The sequence below is a fragment of the Choloepus didactylus genome, chromosome 10 (genome assembly GCF_015220235.1).
Source record: "Choloepus didactylus isolate mChoDid1 chromosome 10, mChoDid1.pri, whole genome shotgun sequence".
Lineage (NCBI taxonomy): Eukaryota > Metazoa > Chordata > Mammalia > Pilosa > Megalonychidae > Choloepus > Choloepus didactylus.
The window spans coordinates 131656223-131676690 of NC_051316.1; the positions used below are offsets into that span (position 1 = coordinate 131656223).

The 20468-nt window shown below is 52.6% G+C and overlaps 1 protein-coding gene across 11 annotated transcripts in view; it reads right to left on the minus strand.

Moving 5' to 3' along the window:
- PNPLA7 (patatin like phospholipase domain containing 7) overlaps positions 1-20468 on the minus strand; it is a 116214-nt gene that overhangs the window by 37947 nt on the left and 57799 nt on the right. For all 11 annotated transcript variants that reach the window (XR_005210668.1, XM_037797680.1, XM_037797681.1 and 8 more), the window contains 4 exons: positions 18395-18518; positions 17928-18041; positions 9906-9975; positions 2725-2874 (listed from right to left, as the gene is read on the minus strand). Coding sequence is in view for 10 of the 11 variants with exons in the window: in XM_037797680.1 (XP_037653608.1) it covers positions 2725-2874; positions 9906-9975; positions 17928-18041; positions 18395-18518 (458 nt within the window). In the remaining variant the exon portion in view is untranslated. The remainder of the gene's footprint in view (positions 1-2724; positions 2875-9905; positions 9976-17927; positions 18042-18394; positions 18519-20468) is intronic.

A 20468-nucleotide genomic window follows, 5' to 3' on the forward strand; every position in this document is an offset into this window, starting at 1 on the left:
TTGTTGAATCTCTTGTACTTCTTAGCTGCGCTTAATGGGATTACATTAAAGAATGTTCTTGTTCATGGGAAGTGTATACGTGAATTATAGTGTATGTTCAAGGATGTGTGCAGCTAGCTCTCATATGTTCAGAAAACAGAGAAATAGATGATGGATGATAGATAGGGAGGGAGGGAGGGAGGGAAAGAAATAGCGATGTGACAGCATGTTGAAGTTGGTGGATTGAGCTATCAGGGGAGAGGGGTCAGGGTATGATGGAATTCTGTGTATGGGGTTAGTATTGTTTTTGCAACTGTTCCTATAACTTTGAATTTATTTCAAAAAAAAAAAAAAAGCTTCCTAAAAAAATTTTTTTTTTTAATTTGCTCTGGGAAAGACCCTGTTAAGATAATGAAAGAACATTTGCAAACCCCATATCTAACAAAGGACTAGTACCCTGACTATATAAAGACCTCTCAAAATTCAACAGTAAAAGAACAAAGAATCCATTTAGAAAATGGGCAAAAGATATGAAGTCATTTCCCCAAAAGGAATCTACAGATGACAATAAACACGTAAAGATGCTCAACATCATGAACCGAGAGGGAAACGCAGAATTACGATCAGCTTTCACTCCTTGGCTGTCAGAACTGCTGAAGTAAAAAGTCGTGCCCACCCCAAACGCTGGCAAGGACGTGGGGAACCCGGGTCACACACATGCTGCTGATGGGGACATCACGTGCCGCAGCCTCTCTGGAAAACAGTGTGGCAGTTTCATACAACCAGCAAGTGCACTCCTGGGCACTGATCCCAAAGACATAAAAACTTACGTCCACACAACATTCATTACTGAAGTGTTTACAGCTGCTTCACTGCAACAGGCAAAAACTGAAAATAACCCAGAAATCCTTCCACGGGTGAATGGTTAAACCGCAGACCACCCCGGCCACGGAACACTTCTCAGTGACGTAATGGAACCAGCTCTTGCTATGTGGCATTACTCTGTGTAGGGACAGCAACCTCAGAAGGCCACACACCACGACGTCCTCCGGGTGACACCGCTAGAGTGAGGAACAGAGGGAGGGGGAGCGAGAGGGACACAGGAGGACTGTGCTTTCCTCCTCGCGGTTAGCGTGTCGCCGCGTTGTGGCCCAGCTGGGACACGGACCTGCACGTGCGGTAGCACAGCTGAGGACACGCACGCCCACGACAGGGTCCAGTGAAGTGTGAAGGTCAGTGATGACACCAAGGCCACGTGGAAGGTGCTGCCACGGGGAGCTGGGCAAGGGGCACGTGGGATCCTGCTGTGCTATTTTTTGTAACTTCCCATGAGTCTACAATTATTTCAAAGCAAAAAGTTAGAAACAAAAGAGGGAACGAGCTTACATAAAAATGTCCTGTGCCGGTTTCCTGGCTGCTGAAACAAACACCCGGCAGTGGGTCGGCTTAAACGACAGGAACTGACTGGCTCACGGTTTGAGGCTGGGCGAGTCCAGAATCAAGGGTTCACCAAGACCACACTCCTCTCCGGGGACGGTGGCATCCTGGGGCTGGCGGCTGCGGTCCTGGGCCTTTCTGCCACACGGCGACGCACATGGAGCCTCTCCTGGCTCCGCTGGGCTCCGGTGACTCCTGGATTCTTCTGGGCTTTGTCTCTCGGTGGCCTTCCCTGTGAGGCCCCCGCAGTAGGACTCGGACCCATCAGACTCAGCAGGGCCCCCTCGGCTGGAGGAGCCTCCACCAAAGGTCCCATTTCAAGGGTCCACACCCACGGGATGGATTAAGCCTAAGAACACAGTTTTCTGCAGTACAGGGCTCCATGCCGCCACAGGTCCCTCAAGTACAACTTGAAGACGCCTCTGGACACACTCAGATAATTCAGACAATGTCAGTGGGAAATGAGGGAGGTTTTCCTTTGTCATGAGATAAAGATCAACCCGATCAAGCAGTGAAAATTAACACTTTATGTGTTTAAACTTTCATTTTGAGAATCGCTTCCAAATATTACATATTTGTAACGGTACCCTCCAATTTTTAAAATCAACTTTATTTGGAACTAATTTTGTTGTAATGTTTCTTTCTTTTAACATTTTCTATTATCAAATGTCTGCATTGAGTTGAGAGCATTTTTACGTGGTATTGAAATACACACTCATCACAATATATTGCTGCATGTAATAACACACCATGCTTTGCATTTATTATATCATGTTTTAGAGACAACCTCTGAAATTTTTTAATTTAACCCTATCACAGAAAAATTATTTACTATTTATTATTTGGTCACTCATGATTACATAAAATATATAAATAATGTTACAAGTGTTACGAAAAATATAAAATACATTATGATTTGAGGAATTCCCAAGAATTCTCAAGAATTCCAGTTTCCTGTGCTTTGATCCCGAAGTTTGGTGGGAACACTGCCCAGCCTCCCGGCCCATGCACGCAGGGACGTGCTGGCCTCCTTGGTCCTGTACGTAAAGGCACGGACACCTTGGGGAGGGGCGTGCAAGGTGAGTGCCACAGCACGCACACGTCCTCCTGGCGAAGCAGGAAGGCGCCTGGGCTGAAGTTGCTCAACTGCATCCCCGTGGATGTGAACAGGAGAGACTCTCCCTGCGACAGCGGCGTCCCGCACAGAGCTCTCATGCGGTCACTGCTCGGCCCCACGGGCGCCCTGTGCCCTGAGGGGCAGCACTCGACTGCCTGCTGCAGAGAAACCAGAGGGGGCCCGGCACTCACCAACGGCTCTGAGGGCGTGCTTGAGCTCCAGGGCGAAGGCGGTGAGGGGCACGTCCTCAGACACCGGCAGGACGGCCACTGTGGACAGGTTGCTGGCGGGGTTCCCCGAGTCCCACTTGCTGCTGGCAGCCTGCAGCCCGAGCACGTGGCCTGCGGAGCAGGGGACCCAGGTGAGAGCACGCTGGTGAGGGGCACGGCCTCCAGCAGGCACAGGGCAGGGGCCACCGCGTCAAGGTCTCCCCCCCGCCCCGGCCCCACATGCCTCCTGCTCGGGCACCAGGCCGTGCTCGTAAGCACCTCGGCCTGCAGAAGCGCCGGCAGCCAGCTGGTGCTGCCCACAGGAGCAGGAGGCAAATGGAGCAAGAGTGAGAAGCTGGGGTAAGAGACCCAGGGAGCAAAGAAAAGAAGAACTTGAGGCTCAGAAAACACCCAAATGAGGTTCCCTGAAGGGTGAGAGGACCCTTCTTCTGAGCCACGATCGTTTTATCTGGAAATGATAAACGGTGTGAGTGGCTGGAGGCTTCGCAGACGGGGTTTCCAGAGGCAGGAGGGAAGGAGAGCAGAAGCACCACCAGACCGAGTCAGGGCGCAGCTCTGGGTGACCGCCGACGAGGGCGCAGTGAGCCTCGTGGGGGGCCGGGAAACCTGGGTGGTCCAGGAGCCGCCTGCCCTCGGCCATCCCAGTGGGAGGCAGGGGACCGCGTGACAAGCTCGCAGACCTCCACAGTGCTCCCCTGACCGTCCCTGGCGGCATGGCCTTGCCTCTGCTTCCAAGGGCCAAGGGACTGGCCTGACCCTCTTGCTGGCACGGGCAATGCCACAGGCCTTGGCAGCCAGGCCCACAGACCTCGCCCCGCCCAGGCCTGCCTGTCCCAGGCCCCGGGGGCTCCCCTGCGGCTCCCTCCAGCCCACGGCCCCTGCTCCACCGAGCAGAAAAGACACGGCCCCTGTGGCCCCTGCTTTCCGCCTCCCGCTCCCTGAGGGTCTTCCTCCTCTCTGAGCAGTAGGGCCAGGGCAGTGGGACAGAGGGCGGAGGGTTGGCTTGCAGGTGAGGGGGGGCTGGTAACTGGAAGGCAGGGGTGAGGCCCCGATGTGAGAGAGAGGACGGCGGGAAGTTTGTTAAAAGTCCACACCCAGGATGTTCATAGCAGCATGGCCTGCAAAGTGGAAGATAACCCAGTTATCGATGGGGAGGACAGTAAGTGCCGGCTGCACAGCTGTCAGAGGAAGGAAACGCATCTCCACGCACAATAAGAAAACATCTAGGACATGCTGTTGAATGAGAAGAATGGCATGGAATTATACATATAACTCCGTAAGTAAACACTCAAACCTCCCAAACAAAAGTACCTTATCTTTACAGAGCAATAAAAACAGATGGCTATATATTGCCTACACCCGTATCTGTACTTACACACGGACAGAAAGATAGACGATTATCTCTATGGCCATGCCTGTATCTACACCCGGGCAGACGGACGGACGAGATGGCCTACGCACACCCCAGACAGATGTCCCAAACAGTCCCTACTGCTCCCACGGTCCCTTCCTGGCTCTGGTGCCACAAGGAGCCTGTGGGTTTCCCCATTTCCTGGTGGCCTCCTGCCTTCTGCCTCATGGACGGAAGCCCTGGACACAGTGGCCGGAGAAAGCCAGACCAGCTCCTGCTCCACCCACCCAGGAAACGCCAAAGTCTGCACTGCCCACAGGGCCGCCTGCAGCATGTCCACACGCCTGCCCCGGCTTCCCGCCTGCCCACTCCCGTGTGGGCTTCTGGCCGCACGTTGGCAGCGCCGGGACCCCACTGGATGCACGGCGGCCTCGGAGGGCTTCTCCTTGAGCCCGGACGGAGGTCGGCAGCTGCCCTGCAGCTGTGTCCAGAGACCATCACGATGTGGGAGGTGGGAGTAAGCAGCACGCAGCCATGTGGGGCGGCCGTGCTCGGCAGGAACAAAGCCTGCCCGGTCTGGGGTGTGCGCTGGTCGCTGGTGCCCAGGCTCACGGCGGACGGACCCCCCCTCAGAGCGTGCTCACCTGCACGGAAGCTGCCATGCACGCCCTGCAGCTCCCCCAGGCCGCCTTCCCGAATCACCGCCTCGCCCCACCCTGCTCAGGCCTCAGCTGGGGGGAAGCGGGCACTGGAGACACCGACTGTCCTCGGAGCACACTTCTGCTGCTTTCAAATGCCTTACGGTAAATTCATAACTGTTAATTTTCTAATGTGGAGGAAAAATGCCCACCTAACAAACTAACAGATCAACGACACAACAAAAATGAGCCAAATGACACTCTGCGGGCGGCCCGGCCACCTCTCTTCCAGGGCTGGGCTTTCCTCCACTGCTCTTCCTGGGGACCGCGCGTCGAGTCCTTCCTTCCCACTGACCTCAGAAGGTGTTTCTGCCAGTTTGAATGTATTATGTCCCCCAAACGCCATTATCTCTGATGTAATCTTGTGTGGGCAGACGTTATCAGTGTTGATTAGATTGTAATTCTTTGAGTGTTTCTTTGGAATGCGCCCTACCCAGCTGTGGGTGATGACTCTGATTGGATAATTTCCATGGAGCTGTTGCTCTGCCCATTCAGGGTGGGTCTAAGTTGATCAGTGGAGCCATATAAATGAGCTGACAAACAGAAGGAGCTCAGTGCAGCTGTGAGTGACATTTTGAAGAGGAGCTACAGCCAAGAGGGACACTTTGAAGAAAGCACAGGAGCTGCAGATGAGAGACAGTTTGAAGATGGCCGTTGAAAGCAGACTCTTGCTCCGGAGAAGCTAAGAGAGGACAAATACCCCAACTGCAACTAAGAGTGACATTTTTGAGGAACTGCAGCCTAGAGAGGAACGTCCTGGGAGAAAGTCATTTTGAAACCAGAACTTTGGAGCAGATGCCAGCCACGTGCCTTCCCAGCTAACAGAAGTTTTCTGGACACCATTGGCCATCCTCCAGTGAAGGCACCCGATTGCTGATGTGTTGCCTTGGACACTTCATGGCCTTAAGACTGTAACTGTGTAACCAAATAAACCCCCTTTATAAAAGCCAATCCATCTCTGGTGTTTTGCATTCTGGCAGCATTAGCAAACTAGAACAGTGTTGAACCTTCCACCTCAGGCAGACCCGGGGGTGGTACTGCAACTCCTGTGTCTGGTGTGCCTTCAGTCTTTGGAAGAGCACAAATGACAGCCGAGAGCCCCAGATGCAGCGTAGGAGGCCGTCAGAGGTCTCTGAGGGTGAGGAGAGGAGAGCAGGGGGGCCAGGGGCCCCAGAGGTCAAGGGAAGACCTGGGGGCGAGTTCCTGGGCCAAGTTTTGCCCCACATCGAGTGACTGGGCCCACAGCAGCCCACAGCCCAGAACTGCCCAGGACAGAGCCTCGGACTCTCCCCACCCTGTGAATGCCACAAAAAGCAGCCCCCCGCCCCCCATTCTTGGCACTAAACCAACACCAGCAAGGAAGCTGCACCCCCACCTCCCTACAGGAGCTGCCTGCCCCCCCCCACAACTGGGAGTAGGGGAAGAGCACAAACAGAAAGGAATTCTTTCAGCCTGCGGAGCAAGTCCTGGGCTTACTCTCAAATAGCCCACGCACGGAACTGACTGGAATCATGCCGCAAAGGCTTTGAGAACTGGACTGCAATGCAGAATGCCGGTCAGCTTTCATGCTCACCTCTGGGAGCACACACAGGACAGACCAGAGTAATACCACAGAGCCCCTGAGAATTAAATTACTATTAAAACCACAGCCCACAAACGAGAGCATCTGCTTTTGTGAACATAAGCACACTGACAGCCTGCTAAAACAGAAAGTTAAAATAGGAACCCAAGTCTCATAACAAAATATTCAAAATATAAAACAACCCAAAATTACCTAACATAAGAAGCAGGAAAATCTCAGCTTGAATGAGAAAGGACAGTCCACAGTCACCAAGGACAGGAGGCGCTGGAATTCTCTGACATGGACACGGACTCTTGAAACAAGTGCAGAAATCAAAACCCTTAGCAAAGAAACAGAAGCTATAAGAAAGAACCAAGTGGAGATTTTACAACTGAAAAATACAATAACTGAAGCAAAAAACTCACTGGATCAGCCTAATAGCAGAATGAAGATGCCAGTGGGAAGAGTCAGTGATTGAAGATACATCAAAAGATCTATCAACCTGGAATTCTACATCCAGTGAAAACATCCTTTAGGTATGAGGGTGAAATAAGGACATGAATTGACAGCAGACTTTCTCTAACATAATTGCTAATAAATAATTGCTTTCTTCAAACAGGAAGGAAATGACACCAGAGGGAAAATGAAACATCAGTGTGCCAGTTTGCATATATTATGTCCCCCAGAAAAAGCCATATTCTTTAATGCATTCTTGTGGGAGCAGACATATTAGTGTTATTAAGTTGGAAACCTTTGGGGTTAGGTTGTGTCCCATGGAGATGTGCCCCACTCAGCTGTAGGTGGTAACACTAATTGGATAATTTCCATGGAGGTCTGGCACCCACCATTCAGCGTGCGCCTTGGTTGTTTCAGTGGAAGCCTCTATAAAGCTCAGCAGACAGAAGGAGCTCATGGCTAGCTGAGCTGAGACAGACATTTTGAAGATGGCTGTTGGAAGCTGATGCAGACATTTTGAAGGATGCCATTTTGAAATGCAACCTGGGAGTGAGCAGACGCCAGCCATGTGCCTTCCCAGCTAACAGAGGTTTTCGGGATGCCAATGGCCTTTCTCCAGTGAAGGTACCCTTAAGGCCTTAAGACTGTAACTGTGTAACCAAATAAACCCCCCTTTAATAAAAGCCAATCCATTTGTGGTGTTTTGTATTCTTGCAGCATTAGCAAACCAAACAATCAGGAATAAAGAAAGGACAAAGAAGGCAAATATCTGCAAAAGACAATAGACTATCTTCCTCTTCAGTTTTAAAAATAGCATTTGATTTATTTAAAAATAAACACGTTTGAAAGCAAAACATAACATTGCCTGGTAGGGGTTTTCAATATATCTAGAGGTAAAATTTACAACAACCATATCAGAAAAGGAAAAGAAAAAAAAGACCTAAATGATGGTAAAAATTCTATATTCCATGTAAATTGGTAAGAATTTTGATATTAGTAGATTGTGATAAGTTTGTATAACACAATGTCTAGAACTGAAAACACTACATGAAAAGATACACTGACAACAATTTACAAATAAAAAGGGTATATTAAAAAAGGTTCAAGTAGCCCAAAAGAAGACATGAAAGAGGAAATAGTCATGGGGAAAAAAAAAGGGAAGGAAACAAACAGAAAACAATAAAACAGCAAATATAAATCATATATATATACATAAGTGCATTAAACGTAAACAGTCTAAATACACAAATTAAAAGACAGCATGTCAGGGGGGAAGAAAAAGCATGGCCCATCTATATGCTCTCAAACACTTCAAATGTAAAGGCACAGGTGGTTAAAAGTAAAATGACAAAAAAAAAGATATTCCATGTAAATGCTAATAAAAGACAGCTTTTAAGTGACTATATTAATATCACACAGTACACTGCAGAACAAAGATAAAGAGGGACATTACATAGTGATAAAAGGGTCAGTAAACCAAGATGGCTTAATTTTTAAATATGTAAGCACCAAACAACAAAGTTTCAAAATACATAAAGCAAAAACTAGCAGAACTGAAAGGAAACTTAGAAGAATCAACAATTATAGCGGGGGTCTTGGCACTCCTCTTTATGTAATCAACAGAATTGCTCACAGACTATCCACAAAGATAAAGAAGAAGCAACACCAATAGCCAGGTGGAGCAAATCGACATTTATAGAGCACTTCACCCAACTGCGGCAGAATACACATTCATCCAGTGAATGTTGGAACATTCACTGACGTAGACTCTATCCTGGGTTACTAAACAGTTGCTTAACTTGAAATCATGCAAAGCATGTTTTTTTTTTTTTTTTTTACCATATTGGAACTAAACTAGAAATCAATAACATAAAGATAGCAGGAAAATCTACACTCATTTGGAAACTGACCCACACACTTCAAAATAATTCATGGTTCAAAGAGAAAGTCTGAAGTCTAAAATTAGAAAAATTTTGAACTAAATAAAATCAGGGATGCATTGAAGGCACTGCTTAAAGGGAAATTTATAGTACTAAAATGCTTGTATTAGAAAAGAAAGGTCTTGAATCAGTAATTTAAACTTCCATAGGAAGAAACTAGAAAAAGAAGGGCAAAATAAACCCAAAGGAAGAAGAATGAAGAAAAAATTAAGACAGGAGCAGAAAGAAATGAAATTAAAACCAGAAAAATAGAGAAAATCAATGAAAACGTCAATAAAATGGATTTACTAGCAAGAACTGACAAACTGAAAAAAAAAAAAAAAAAAATTTAATTTCAGTAACAAAAAAGGAGGCATCACTGCAGACCCTGCAGGCACGAAGCTGGGTAAGAGCACAGCGTAACGCTTGGCTTTGCAACTTCTGAGACTAAAATTATTTCAAAGTAAAAAGTTAAAAAACTTGGTTCATAATAATAATGACCCCTACATTTATGGCTATACCTTCATTATTTATTATTATAGTTACTCGCCATTATTATATATATAAAGTGCCATCAAAATAAAGGTCTGTGAGTCATCTCACCTCCCAAGTGGCAGTGGCACTGGGGAGAAAACCGTGTTTCCAGCCTGGTGGGGACAGGCCCGTGCCGGAGGCGAGCTCACACGTGGAAGTACGGAAGCGCTTCACGCGGCAAGCGCGCATTCCTGGGTGCCAGGCGGCGGCGCCGCCAGAGACCCAGACGCTCAGAGCCCGGTGAGCACAGCCTGGGACCCGAGGGCCGACAGTGGCTCCGGGGAAGACACCTCCGCGCGACCGGAGGGACTGGACAGCAGGGACAAGCCTCACATCCAGAACACTTTCACCATCTGCGCTCTCTAACCGTGCCCGTAGTGAGAGTCGGGTCCCCCCCGTCAGTATCTTCCCAGAGCTCTCACCCTCCGCTTCCTCTTTTTCTAGCTGATAAAAATTGAAGAGAATCTATTTTTCTTCTTCGCACAGAGTCGTGCTTCTCTCCAGAGTATCAAAACAGTATCTTAGTACAGTTCTAGTACTGCCAAACCCTACCCACCCCCCATCCCCAGCTCGGGGGCACCCCGGGGTGCTCTGGGCACACCCTACCCCTGCCCGACACCCACCTGTCGTGCTGCCCTGCTGAAGGCTGCCCAAGATCTTCTCACCCAAGAGGCGGATCAGCCGAGTCACAACCTAGGGGCAGAGAAAGAGCAGAGAACACAAAACCACACATTTCAAACCAAGAAATGCGGGGCCAACAACTCCACAGTGGTACACACAGGGCCAAGACGAGGGGACAGGCCCCACGACCCGCTCCCCGCTGCCCAGCACCACCCTGAGGGTGACCTTCCGGCCGCCGGGGGCGGGGAGGCGGGGAGCTGTGCATGCCACGGTGGGACCACCGCCCCGATGGAGGGGAACGACAGGGAATGACGGTGAGGGGGCTCCCCAGCCAGTCCACTGAGTCGCTCAGGGTCCTGGAGCTACCGTGCAAGCTGGGTCAGCCCCTGCTGGGGTCAGCCGGGGTCAGCTGGAGGAACAGGGCTGGGCATTAGGTGATATCAAGGAACCATACTTTTTGATATAATAAAGTTAATTTTGGGTTGTATTAATGTTAACTGTTTTATAATCTTAGACTGAAGTATTTACGGTTGGAATCTCAAAACATCGGTAGTTTACTTTAAAACGCTTTTGTGTAAAAGCTAAAGAGAGCCAAATTTCTTTGCTGAGGTACGTGTTTACAGAGGTGCATGTTGCACAGGCAGTTTAAGTCCTGCCCCTCTTGGATGCAGTAACCAGACAGTTCTGAAAGGAGAGTCGTCTGTCAGCATCAGTGAAACCTCGCTTACTTCGGCAGGCAAGTTGAAACCACAGATTAAGTAATTCTGGCATTACTTCTTGAAGCAAATGCTGCTTCCCCGCCCCTCTGCTTCCCGACGCTGGCTAGGCAAGGGCTGGCGAGGGTGCCGTCTACACTCGAGACCCCGGGGGCTCACACAGAAGGCGCTGGCTCCGAAGGCCCCGCAGGCTGCAAACGACCCCGGGGAGCCTCCCTTCCACTCCCCTCGCCCACAACGCTGCAGCCGAGGACCTCGGAGGACACGGGCCAAACTGCACAGAATTTTAGGAGATTAGACAAAAAGATTTTGGCAGAATACTCCAAAACAGGATTAAAAAGGTTTATATACAATGGATCTAGAAACAAACTGTTAATTAGGGCTAATTTTAAAAACAAATTTTATCATGGATCACTTCAAACAAGACAAAAGCAGAGAGAAGAACAGAGTGAACCGCCCCCCACCCCCAGCTCTGATAATCTTGTTTCGTTTATACCCAAATCCACTCACATGCCTGGGATATTCTGAAGCCAATCCCAACAGTGTTTAATCCATTAATATTTTAACTTTATCTCTAAAAGACAAAAGCCTTTAAAAACATGACATAACACAATTAACACAACTGAAAAATTAAAATTCTAAAAGCCAATTCAAAAGTTGATCATTTCTACATCAAGTGATCAAGGCTCAAACTAGGCCAGTAAATACAAGGAAAGGTGCTCAACATCTTTATTCATCAGAGAAATACAAGTTCCAGTCACAATGAGATGTCACTTTATACACAAGAGGTGGCTAAAGCAGAGCAGGCCAACGGTGCCAAGTGTTGGCAAAGACGTGAGGCAACCGGGCCCCTCAGATGCCAGGCCATGGGCAGGAGTGTAAAACGGCACCAGCGCCCTGGAGAACTGCTAGGTAACTCCTTGCACTGCGACCTACTTCTATTCTGAGATATTTACCCAAGAGAAACAAAAACCCGTATACAAAAGGGTTTTAACAGCCTTATTCTACCCTAAACTGGAAACAACTCAAATGTCTATTAACAGAATGGACAAATAAATCATGGTATGCAATGGAATTCCACTTAGCAATAAAAAAGAATGAAGAATGCACCAACAAGAGACACAAAATGTATCTCAAAAATATCATCCTGGCACCAACACTCAGATGCCCAGAAGGTGGAAACAGCCCAAATGTCCATCAGCAGATGAACAAATGAAATGCGGTTGACCCACACAGTGGGGCTCTACTCAGCTGGAAAAAGGAATGAAGTGGCGATTCATGCCACAAGACGATGAACCTTGAAAACATTATGTTGAGTCAAAGAAGCCAGACACGCAAAGCCACACACGATGTGACTCCATTTCTACGAAATGCTCAGAATAGAAAAACCCACGGACATGGAAAGCGGATCAGTGGCTGCTCAGGTCGGGGGCAGGGTGGGGGAACAGGGAAGTGACAGCTGAAGGTTCAGGGTTTCTGCAGGAAGCGATGAGAACGTTCCACACCTGACTGCAGTGGCGGGGGTGGCCGTCCTTATCTCTGAATACACAAAAAAACCATAATTGCCCACTTTAAATGGTGAGCTGTGTGGTAGGTGAACTGCATCTCAACAGCACTGAGCAGAGAGGCAGACACAAGCCACCGCCTGCTGCCCGCTTCATTCACACGGAAGCCAGCAAAGTGGTCGTCAGGGTGGGAAGTGGGGCTGACGGGAACGGGGCACGAGAAAACCTCCGAGAGCAGGAGGCACAGCGGTGTTCCCAACTCCATCAGTTTCCTCACCTCCAGATCCTGAACTTAAATCTGCAAAGACCCTTTTTCCAAATAAGGTCACAGTCACTGGATCTGAGGATTTGGGAACTGAACATATCTTTTGGGGAGTGACATTCTGCCTCTCACCTCCAAAGGCTCACATCTGTCCCACATGCCAAACGCATCTGCCCGTGGCCGCATCCCTGCGCGAGGCAGGACAGCTGAGCTCGGGTCCAAGTTCCGCTGGAACCAGGGGACTTGGCGTGGCCCATCGCGGGGACACTCTGCTCCTTCTGTGGACCTGTGAAACTAGGAAATGAGGTGTTTGCTTCCAAAATGCAGTGCGGAGACAGGTATTGGACACAAGCCACAGACGTCACTATTCTGAAAGAGGCAGAAAGGTGTCCCTGGTGCCAAGCAGCTTTGATATACAGGAGGCAGAGTCCCTGAGGGTCCAAGGCGCAGGAACAACCCACGGCGTGGGTTCCACCCTGCGGGCAGCTCGTGTTTGCAGTGGAGCGGTCCTCAGGTGCAGCTCTGGGTTCTAGCAACCTTCTTTCCGTTCGTCCTGCCTGCAGCCTTGCAGCCCGCGCCGGCAGTGCGTCCGCTGGCGAAACGCTCTCAGAAACCCCGTGGGTCTCCCGTGTGTGCCGCAGGGACCCTCACCCTTTACGAGTCCTCAGCAGGTCCTCCTGGCTCTTGTGCTGGGTGGGGACTGGAGGCACGAGTTCCGCCTAATCTCTCCAGCAGAGGTGGCCCAGCCACACCCTCGGCCTTCTCCCCAGAGCACGCGGCCCCACACTGCGTCTCCTAATTTGAGCATCTTTCGCAATCTGGATGGGCTGAGAATTTTCCAAGTCATCAAGGGTTGGTTCCTTCTTGCTTAACAGTTCTTCCCTTAAACTTACTTTTTCACTCAAATTTTACTATAAGCAGCGAGAAGAAACCAAGCCATTACCTTCAATCTCCTCAGCTAAATAATCAGTTCATCATTTAGTTCTGCGCTCCTCAAAACCCCGAGGCAGCGAGGCCACCCTCCTTGTCTCCTCTGGAGTCGGCGCCGGGAGGCCTGGGCTCGCTGTTGTAAGCACCTGCTCTCGCGCCTCACTCCTGACAGCTCACCAAGGGGCCTTTTGTGTCCACGTTTCTACTGAAAGTCGCTTAAAATGATCTATCACACCCTCAAATCTTACCCAGCCTCTACCCACGTTCAAACTCCAAAGCCGTGCCAACATTTTCAGGGTCTGCTACAGCAGCGCCCCAAATGGCCACAAACTGAGGGGCTGAGAGCAGCAGGAGTGAATTCCCTCATGGCGAGGAGGATCCAGGAGCTGGCAGAGCCTTGGCCCCTCTGAAGGTCCCTGGCCTCTTTGGGTCAGCGCCCAGGCTGGCCGCAGCTCCGTGTAGCTCTGCATCACCTGCCCCCATTGTAGGCCCACCCCGACGGCCCGAGATCGCACTGGTTAGAAACCCCAGGAGAGGCACGCTCTTTTAACCCAGTCTTGTTGATGTGGACTTACTGTGGGTGGAACCTCTTGACTGTTTCCATGGAGATGTGACCCACCCAGCTGTGGGTGAGCCCTTTGTTTAAGAGAGCTCAGGGCCCAACACAGACACTGATGCTTGGAGACTCTTGGAGCTAAGAGATGAAGCCCAGAATTTGCCCCAGAGAAGCTAAGAGAGGACCCCCCAGACACTTAGAGAGAAACACCCTGGGAGAAACAAGCAAGGATGCACGGGAGCTGGGAGAGAGGAGCCCAGAGACATTCTGGAGAAAGCCATTTTGAAACCAGAACCCAGGAGCAAAGGACCAGCAGACACCAGCCACGTGCCTTCCCAACAGACAGAGGTGTTTTGGAAGCCATTGTCCTTTCTTCAGTGAAGGTGTCCTCTTGAGGATGCCTTAGTTTGGACATTTTATGGCCTTGGAACTGTAAATCTGTAACCTAATAAATCCCCTTTATAAAAGCCAATCCATTTCTGGCGTTTTGCATTCCGGCAGCGTTAGCAAACTGGAGCAAGGAAAACCTCATTTTAAGTTCTTTTATGTTACTAAATCAGCAAAGACCTTTTTCCAAATCAGGTAACATCCCCAGGTTCCAGGGATGAGGATGTGCTGCCACAGTACTTCTGGTCCGTGTCCCAGTGACCTTGGTCAGGCTGGCTCTGCAGCACGCAGGGAGCCGGGAGCACGCCTGAATGCAGCCGCCTGCCGGAGGTCCTGGGGTCCTGGGGCCGCCGAAACAAAGCCACCACCTCTATTCCCTTGCAGTTCTGGAGGCAGGCTCCCCAAATCAAGACATCGCAGGCCTGCGCTCCCTCAGAACCCGGGGGGAGCTGCGTCCCCGCCCTTTCTAACTTCCAGCAGCAGCACCTCAGCCTCTGCCTCCTCCATCGGATGGCTGCCCGCTCCCCTCTGCCCTCACGTCCACATTTCCTGCCCTCACAGACACATCCTATTGGACAAAGGCTGCCCCGGTCCAGTGTGGCCTCGTCTTCAAACACCCTATTTCACACCCACGGGACCAGGGTCAGGGCATGGGCAGCCTTTTTGGGGGACCCGACCTGGCCTCTAAACCTGGAGGCAGATCTCGCTCATGTTTCTGATCAGCTGCAAGAGGAAGCAGTGACATCTTATGGTCTCAGAGCCCAAAGAGAAAGAGGAGACCAGCAGTGAGGAAAGCAAGGAAAGCACGGAGGACAAAGGTGTTCCCGGGAACGGGGCTCAGCCAAGCCAGCACAGCCACCGCAGCCACACGGTCGCCTCACCAGCAGCTGGCACCACCGTGTGACATGTGGCAAGGGGACCTGGAGATCAGACTCTGGGAGGGCCCAGTGCCACTAAAAAGCAAAAAGCACTAAGCGCACTCTCGCAGGGCGGCCTGCCAGTGGCCCCGGACGGGCTGCCCAGCGGGGAGAGAATTCTCACAGAACACAAAGGCAGCACTCTCAGGGCAGGGCAGAGGAACTTTCCTTCCTGGAAAAGGCCGCCAGGGGCCTGCAGACACGTCCCCCAGGGCGGCGCTCCCCCGGCACAGTGGGGCGGTGGGGACACGTGGGAGCAGCAGGCTGAGGGGGCAGCGAGGGTGCAGGGAGTCCAGCTGGGGTCAGTCCCAGGGGAACCACAGAGCAGGGGGTGGAGACGGTGATGACCACGGTGGGGACACGTGCTCTCCAGGAGGGGGGCGGGAGGGAGGAGCCCAGGCCCCCGCCGGCCTGGCACCCTACAGACCCCCTCCTGAAGCTGTGCCCGCAGGTCAGTGGCACTCAGGACGCGGCCAAAGCTGAGCGTGCGCTCCAGACTCTCACCCCAACGCGCCGAGGCCGGGGGGTGGCCCAGCTGCCTTGGAGGGCTCAAGGGGCTTCACTAGAGACAAGCAGCCCCAGCCCGGGCCTGGCCACAGGCAGCTCGGCTGTTTCTGGGCTAGGCGGGATGTGTTGTCACGGCAATGCCAATTCCAGAACAATGTGGGAGCTGGCCTGACTTTCCAGTTAGGGGAATTAAAAAAAAATTATTTAAGAAAGGCTTGTTGTTGTTTTATTATTTAAAGAAACAATAAGAAAACATACTACCCACACACACGAAGCAGTGCTGGCTGTGGCCTCCGGGACGGGCTGGGCCGCGGCCGCACCCCTGGAAGAGGTCCCCGCCGGCCTGGCAGCCAGGTGCAGCAGGCCAGGGGCTGTCGGGGGGCTTCCCGTGGGCACACTCACTCAGGGCGCCTAGCGAGCAGAGACATGGAGCCCCATAAAGAGTCCCCAGCACATGAAGCCAAAGGCATTGCCTGAGCAAGCAGGCTGCACCGTGCTGCCCACAGCCAGGGGCCAGCGGGGCGGGAGACTCAGCCTGCCCAGGGCTTTGCCCTTTCACGAGAGCAGGTCTGACCACTCAAGAACAGCGCTGGGCCCGAGTCACCCCGTGACGGGCTCGCTCAGGCCCCACCCCACCCTCCCTGCGAGTATAGCCTCGAAGACCTTGTCGGGTGAGGCGTGAACTCACGTGTGAAAAGAGGAGACCAAACTGAGTCAGGCCGACGTCCTTACAAGCAAAGGAAGCTGGAAGTCAGCGGACTCAGGGGGAAGAGAAGATGCCCCCATGTGTGCTGCCCTGTGGTGGAAAAGCCAAGGGGCCTGACGACGGCCAGCCCCAGAACGCAGCTCTCGGGGGGCACGGCCTGCCGACACCGCGGTTCTGCGTGTCTCGCCTCAGAACCGTGAGCCGATGGGGGCCTGGCCAGCAGACGCCCCTGCGCTCGCTTGTGCTGCCCCTCGGTGAGACGTCCCCATTTTCTTACAAAGGCCCGCTTCTTTCCGACTGAACTTGCTCTGAAGAATTTGCTATTTTACCTGGGGGAGGTTTTTTTCCTCATTTCTGCTACTACTTGGTTATTAGAAGTATAAAAAAAATTACCAATTTTATTACATTCATCTTGTAACCAAACAATTTACCAGTTTCTCTTCTAAATTCAGGTAGTTTGTTTCCTTGGGGTTTTCTACTAAAAAAAGATATGTCATCTGCAAATACAGTTTTTACTCCTTTTCCAAATGTACAGCAATTGTTTCCTCACTTTCACTTTTCCTATTAGCTAAAACCTCCAGGACTGGTGGGCAACTTGTCTTATTCTTGATTTTGATGGTCTGGAATAAATAGTCTGTTGTATTCAAAGGTGTCTTTTAATTCTTATTTTACTTAGAGTGTTTATTAGTAATTACTAATTTATTTATTTACTATTTATTTAATTACCAGTTTATTAGTAATTACACCACAGTGTAATTAGTAATTATTAGTAATGACTGAATTCTGTCAAATCTCTTGATTTCCTAACAGAATCGTAGGGTTTTCTCTTTTAATTTGTTGCCATAATTAATCACATTTTCATCATTTCCCAGCACGGGACGATCCTGACATTCCCTGAATGGACCCTACCCAGACGTGTGTCTCTGATCTGTTACCACCCGAGGCATCCGCAGCGACGGCACTGCGGGGCTGTCTCCGTGCAGCTGGCCCCCGGGAGCCGGGGTCCCTGGGCTGTCGAGGCTCAGGGGCTGCAGATCCTTCTGAACAGCTGCCCGGGGCCTAGCAGCCCGACCAGCCCTTCTGCCAAACCTCCCAGATCCGGTCCTTTTCCACTTCCTCAACTACATCCCGCTGCTCAGAAACAGGGAGGAAACACCAGGAAAAACGGCCGCGCCCATTGGGAGAGCCCACTGCGAGCCAGCTGCACCCCTGCCCGGCTCTGCAGTACCACCTGGGGGTCTCGTCTGTGCGGGGCCCACCCCTCACCAATGGGGGCCGAGTCCTGACGACTAGGAGCTCAGCCCTTGCCACTCCCGGCCATCCAGGCTGCCCCCAACTTCCTCTGCAGCCACAAAGCCTGCCGCCTCCGGAAGGCACCTCCGTCTAGCCTGGTTCTGGACACCCGCCCTGAGCCCGCACATTCACCACCCCAACGCCCCACTCCCCTAACCAGACAGGATGTGGCCTGAAAAAGAGGAGCCTGCGGGCTGCTCATGGACCCAGCCCAGGACCCACCGAGGGCTGTGCTGCACCCTCACCTGCGGGTACCTGCGTTTGATGGACGTCAGTGCTCCTGTGGGCAGCGTGGCCAGCTCTGAGTCCCGCACGGCGTGTACCGTGGTGGCTCTGGCCTGATGTGTTAGTGTCTCCACCTGAGAAATGGGGAGGGCTGCAAGGCCACACCCAAAACCTCGGGGCCCGCCCCGCACCGCAGCCAGGGGCTGACTCGGCTCAAGGCTACACAAGGAGTTGGGAAGGTTGGGGAGCTTCGGGAAGGCCGCACGCAGGGCACGGTGTGCAGCTGGGCATTAAGGAAGGGCTGGAAGGTGGCGGGGGGGGGGGCTGGGAGAAGGGAGGGGGTGGAGGAGCGAGCATGGCTTGCTGTGGCCATTGGTCAGAGCCCTGGAAACTGCTGGAAGCCAGAGTCCCCGAGCCCCAGTGCTCCCCACAGACAGGGGGCCAGGGCCGCCTCAGCCTTGAGGGAAGCAGGAGGGTACGGCCTTACCACCCCCACCAGGTCTCCTCGGCCGTACTCCCCGGCCAGGCGCTTCTTCCCGTCGTCCTTCCGGATCACAGAGCGCAGCCGGCCGCTCAGGACGATGTACGTACAATCTGACTTGTCCCCCTGCCTGGAAAGCACGTGCAGGTCGCTGGGTGGGAGGGCACACTGGCAGAGCCCCCAGAAGCCCCTCAGCTCCAACCCCACGTCTGTGCACATCCAGGGGTGGCAGGAGGGGGCAGGCGGAAGGGCCTCGGGGCCCCAACCTGACCTGGGGGACCAGGAAGCTGAGCCAGCCCTTCGAAGGCGGCCAGGGGCCGGGCCGGGTGCGGCACCGGAAGCCAAAGGCAGATTTCTTCTGACCACTGGGGCAGAGCACACACCCGCTGAATCTACGGAATTGCCCCTCGTGGAGCCAGGGGGCCGCAGAAGAAAACCCACGCCTCTGGGAAAGCAGTGGGTGTGCTCTGCTCTCTTCCCCACCAGGGTGGGTGCTTTTTCCACTCGCTGCAACCAAACCAGCCTCCTGCAAGCAACAGGATGCCGAGGCAGATGTGGGAATCCAGCTCCAACCACCGAGCCAGAAATTAAAGAGAGGTGCAAAAATATAAAAAAAACAAAATGCCAGGCTTCTCACCAATTTTTTTTTAGGAAAATATAGTTGGTTTTCATTAAAAGGTATCACATTAATAGGTAACGGGTCGTTATTTAAAAATAATAACTACTTTAAACGTCTTAGTTTTAACTTCAAATTCTATAAAAATGGGTGCAATAACCCCACGAGGCTGAGCTCCTGGGGCTCCTGGTTGGCGCTAAGGGTGTGAAGGGCCTGGGCACCCCGGGGTGGCGGGCAGGTGCTGAGCTAGGCAAACCCGGCGCAGGCTCAGCCCCAGGAGATGGCCGGGGACACATCATGGCCTGCACCCAGCACAGAAGCATCTTGATGGGTGTGTGTCTAATACTGCTTTTATTAGGTCATTTAAAAAACTGGTATGGGTCTATGCATACTGCTGTGGAAAGAAGGCCGTGTGTTGGCGTCTGCATGTACCAGGGTCTGCATGTGCCCCAGTGTCTGCGTGTGCCCCGGCGTCTGCATGTGCCGGTGTCTGCGTGTGCCCCAGCATCTGCGTGTTGGCGTCTGTGTGTACCCGGGTCTGCATATGCCCCGGGGTCTGCGAGTGCCCCGGGTCTGCGTGTGCTGGGATCTGCATGTGCCCCGGTGTCTGTGTGTGCCAGGGTCTGCGTCGCCAGGCATCTGTGTGTGCCCTGGAGTCTGCATGTGCCAGGGTCTGCACATGCCAGACATATGTGTGTGCCCCAGGGTCTGCATGTGCCCCGGAGTCAATGTGTGCCCCAGTGTCTGCATGTGCCGGCGTCTCTGTGTGCCCCGGAGTCTGAGTGTGCTGGGGTCTGCGTGTGCCGGGGTCTGCACATGCCCCGGAGTCTGCAAGTGCCTCGACGTCTGCGTGTGCTGGCGTCTGCGTGTGCCCCCGAGTCTGCATGTGCCCCCGAGTCTGCATGTGCCCCGGTGCCTGCATGTCCCGGGGTCTGCACGTGCCCCAGAGTCTGCAGGTGCCCCGGCGTCTGCATGTACCAGGCATCTGTGTGTGCCAGAGTCTGCACGTGCCCCGGCATCTGCGTGTGCCCCAGCGTCTACGTGGGCCCCGGCATCTGCGCGTGCCCCAGCATCTGTGTGTACCCCGGTGTCAGCGTGTGCCCCGGCGTCTGTGTGTACTCCGGCGTCTGCGTGTGCTGGGGTCTGCACATGCCCCGGAGTCTGCACGTGCCTCGGCGTCTGCATGTGCTGGCATCTGCATATGCTGGGGTCTGCATGTGCCAGGCATATGCGTGTGCCCCGGCGTCTGCGTGTGCTGGGGTCTGCACATGCCCCGCAGTGTGCACGTGCCTCGGCATCTGCGTGTGCTGGCATCTGCATATGCCGGGGTCTGCACGTGCCAGGCATATGCGTGTGCCCCAGGGTCTGCGTGTGCCAGTGTCTGCGTGCCCCAGGGTCTGCGTGTGCCCCGGCATCTACGTGTGCCCTGGTATATACATGGGCTGGGGTCTGCATGTACCCCGG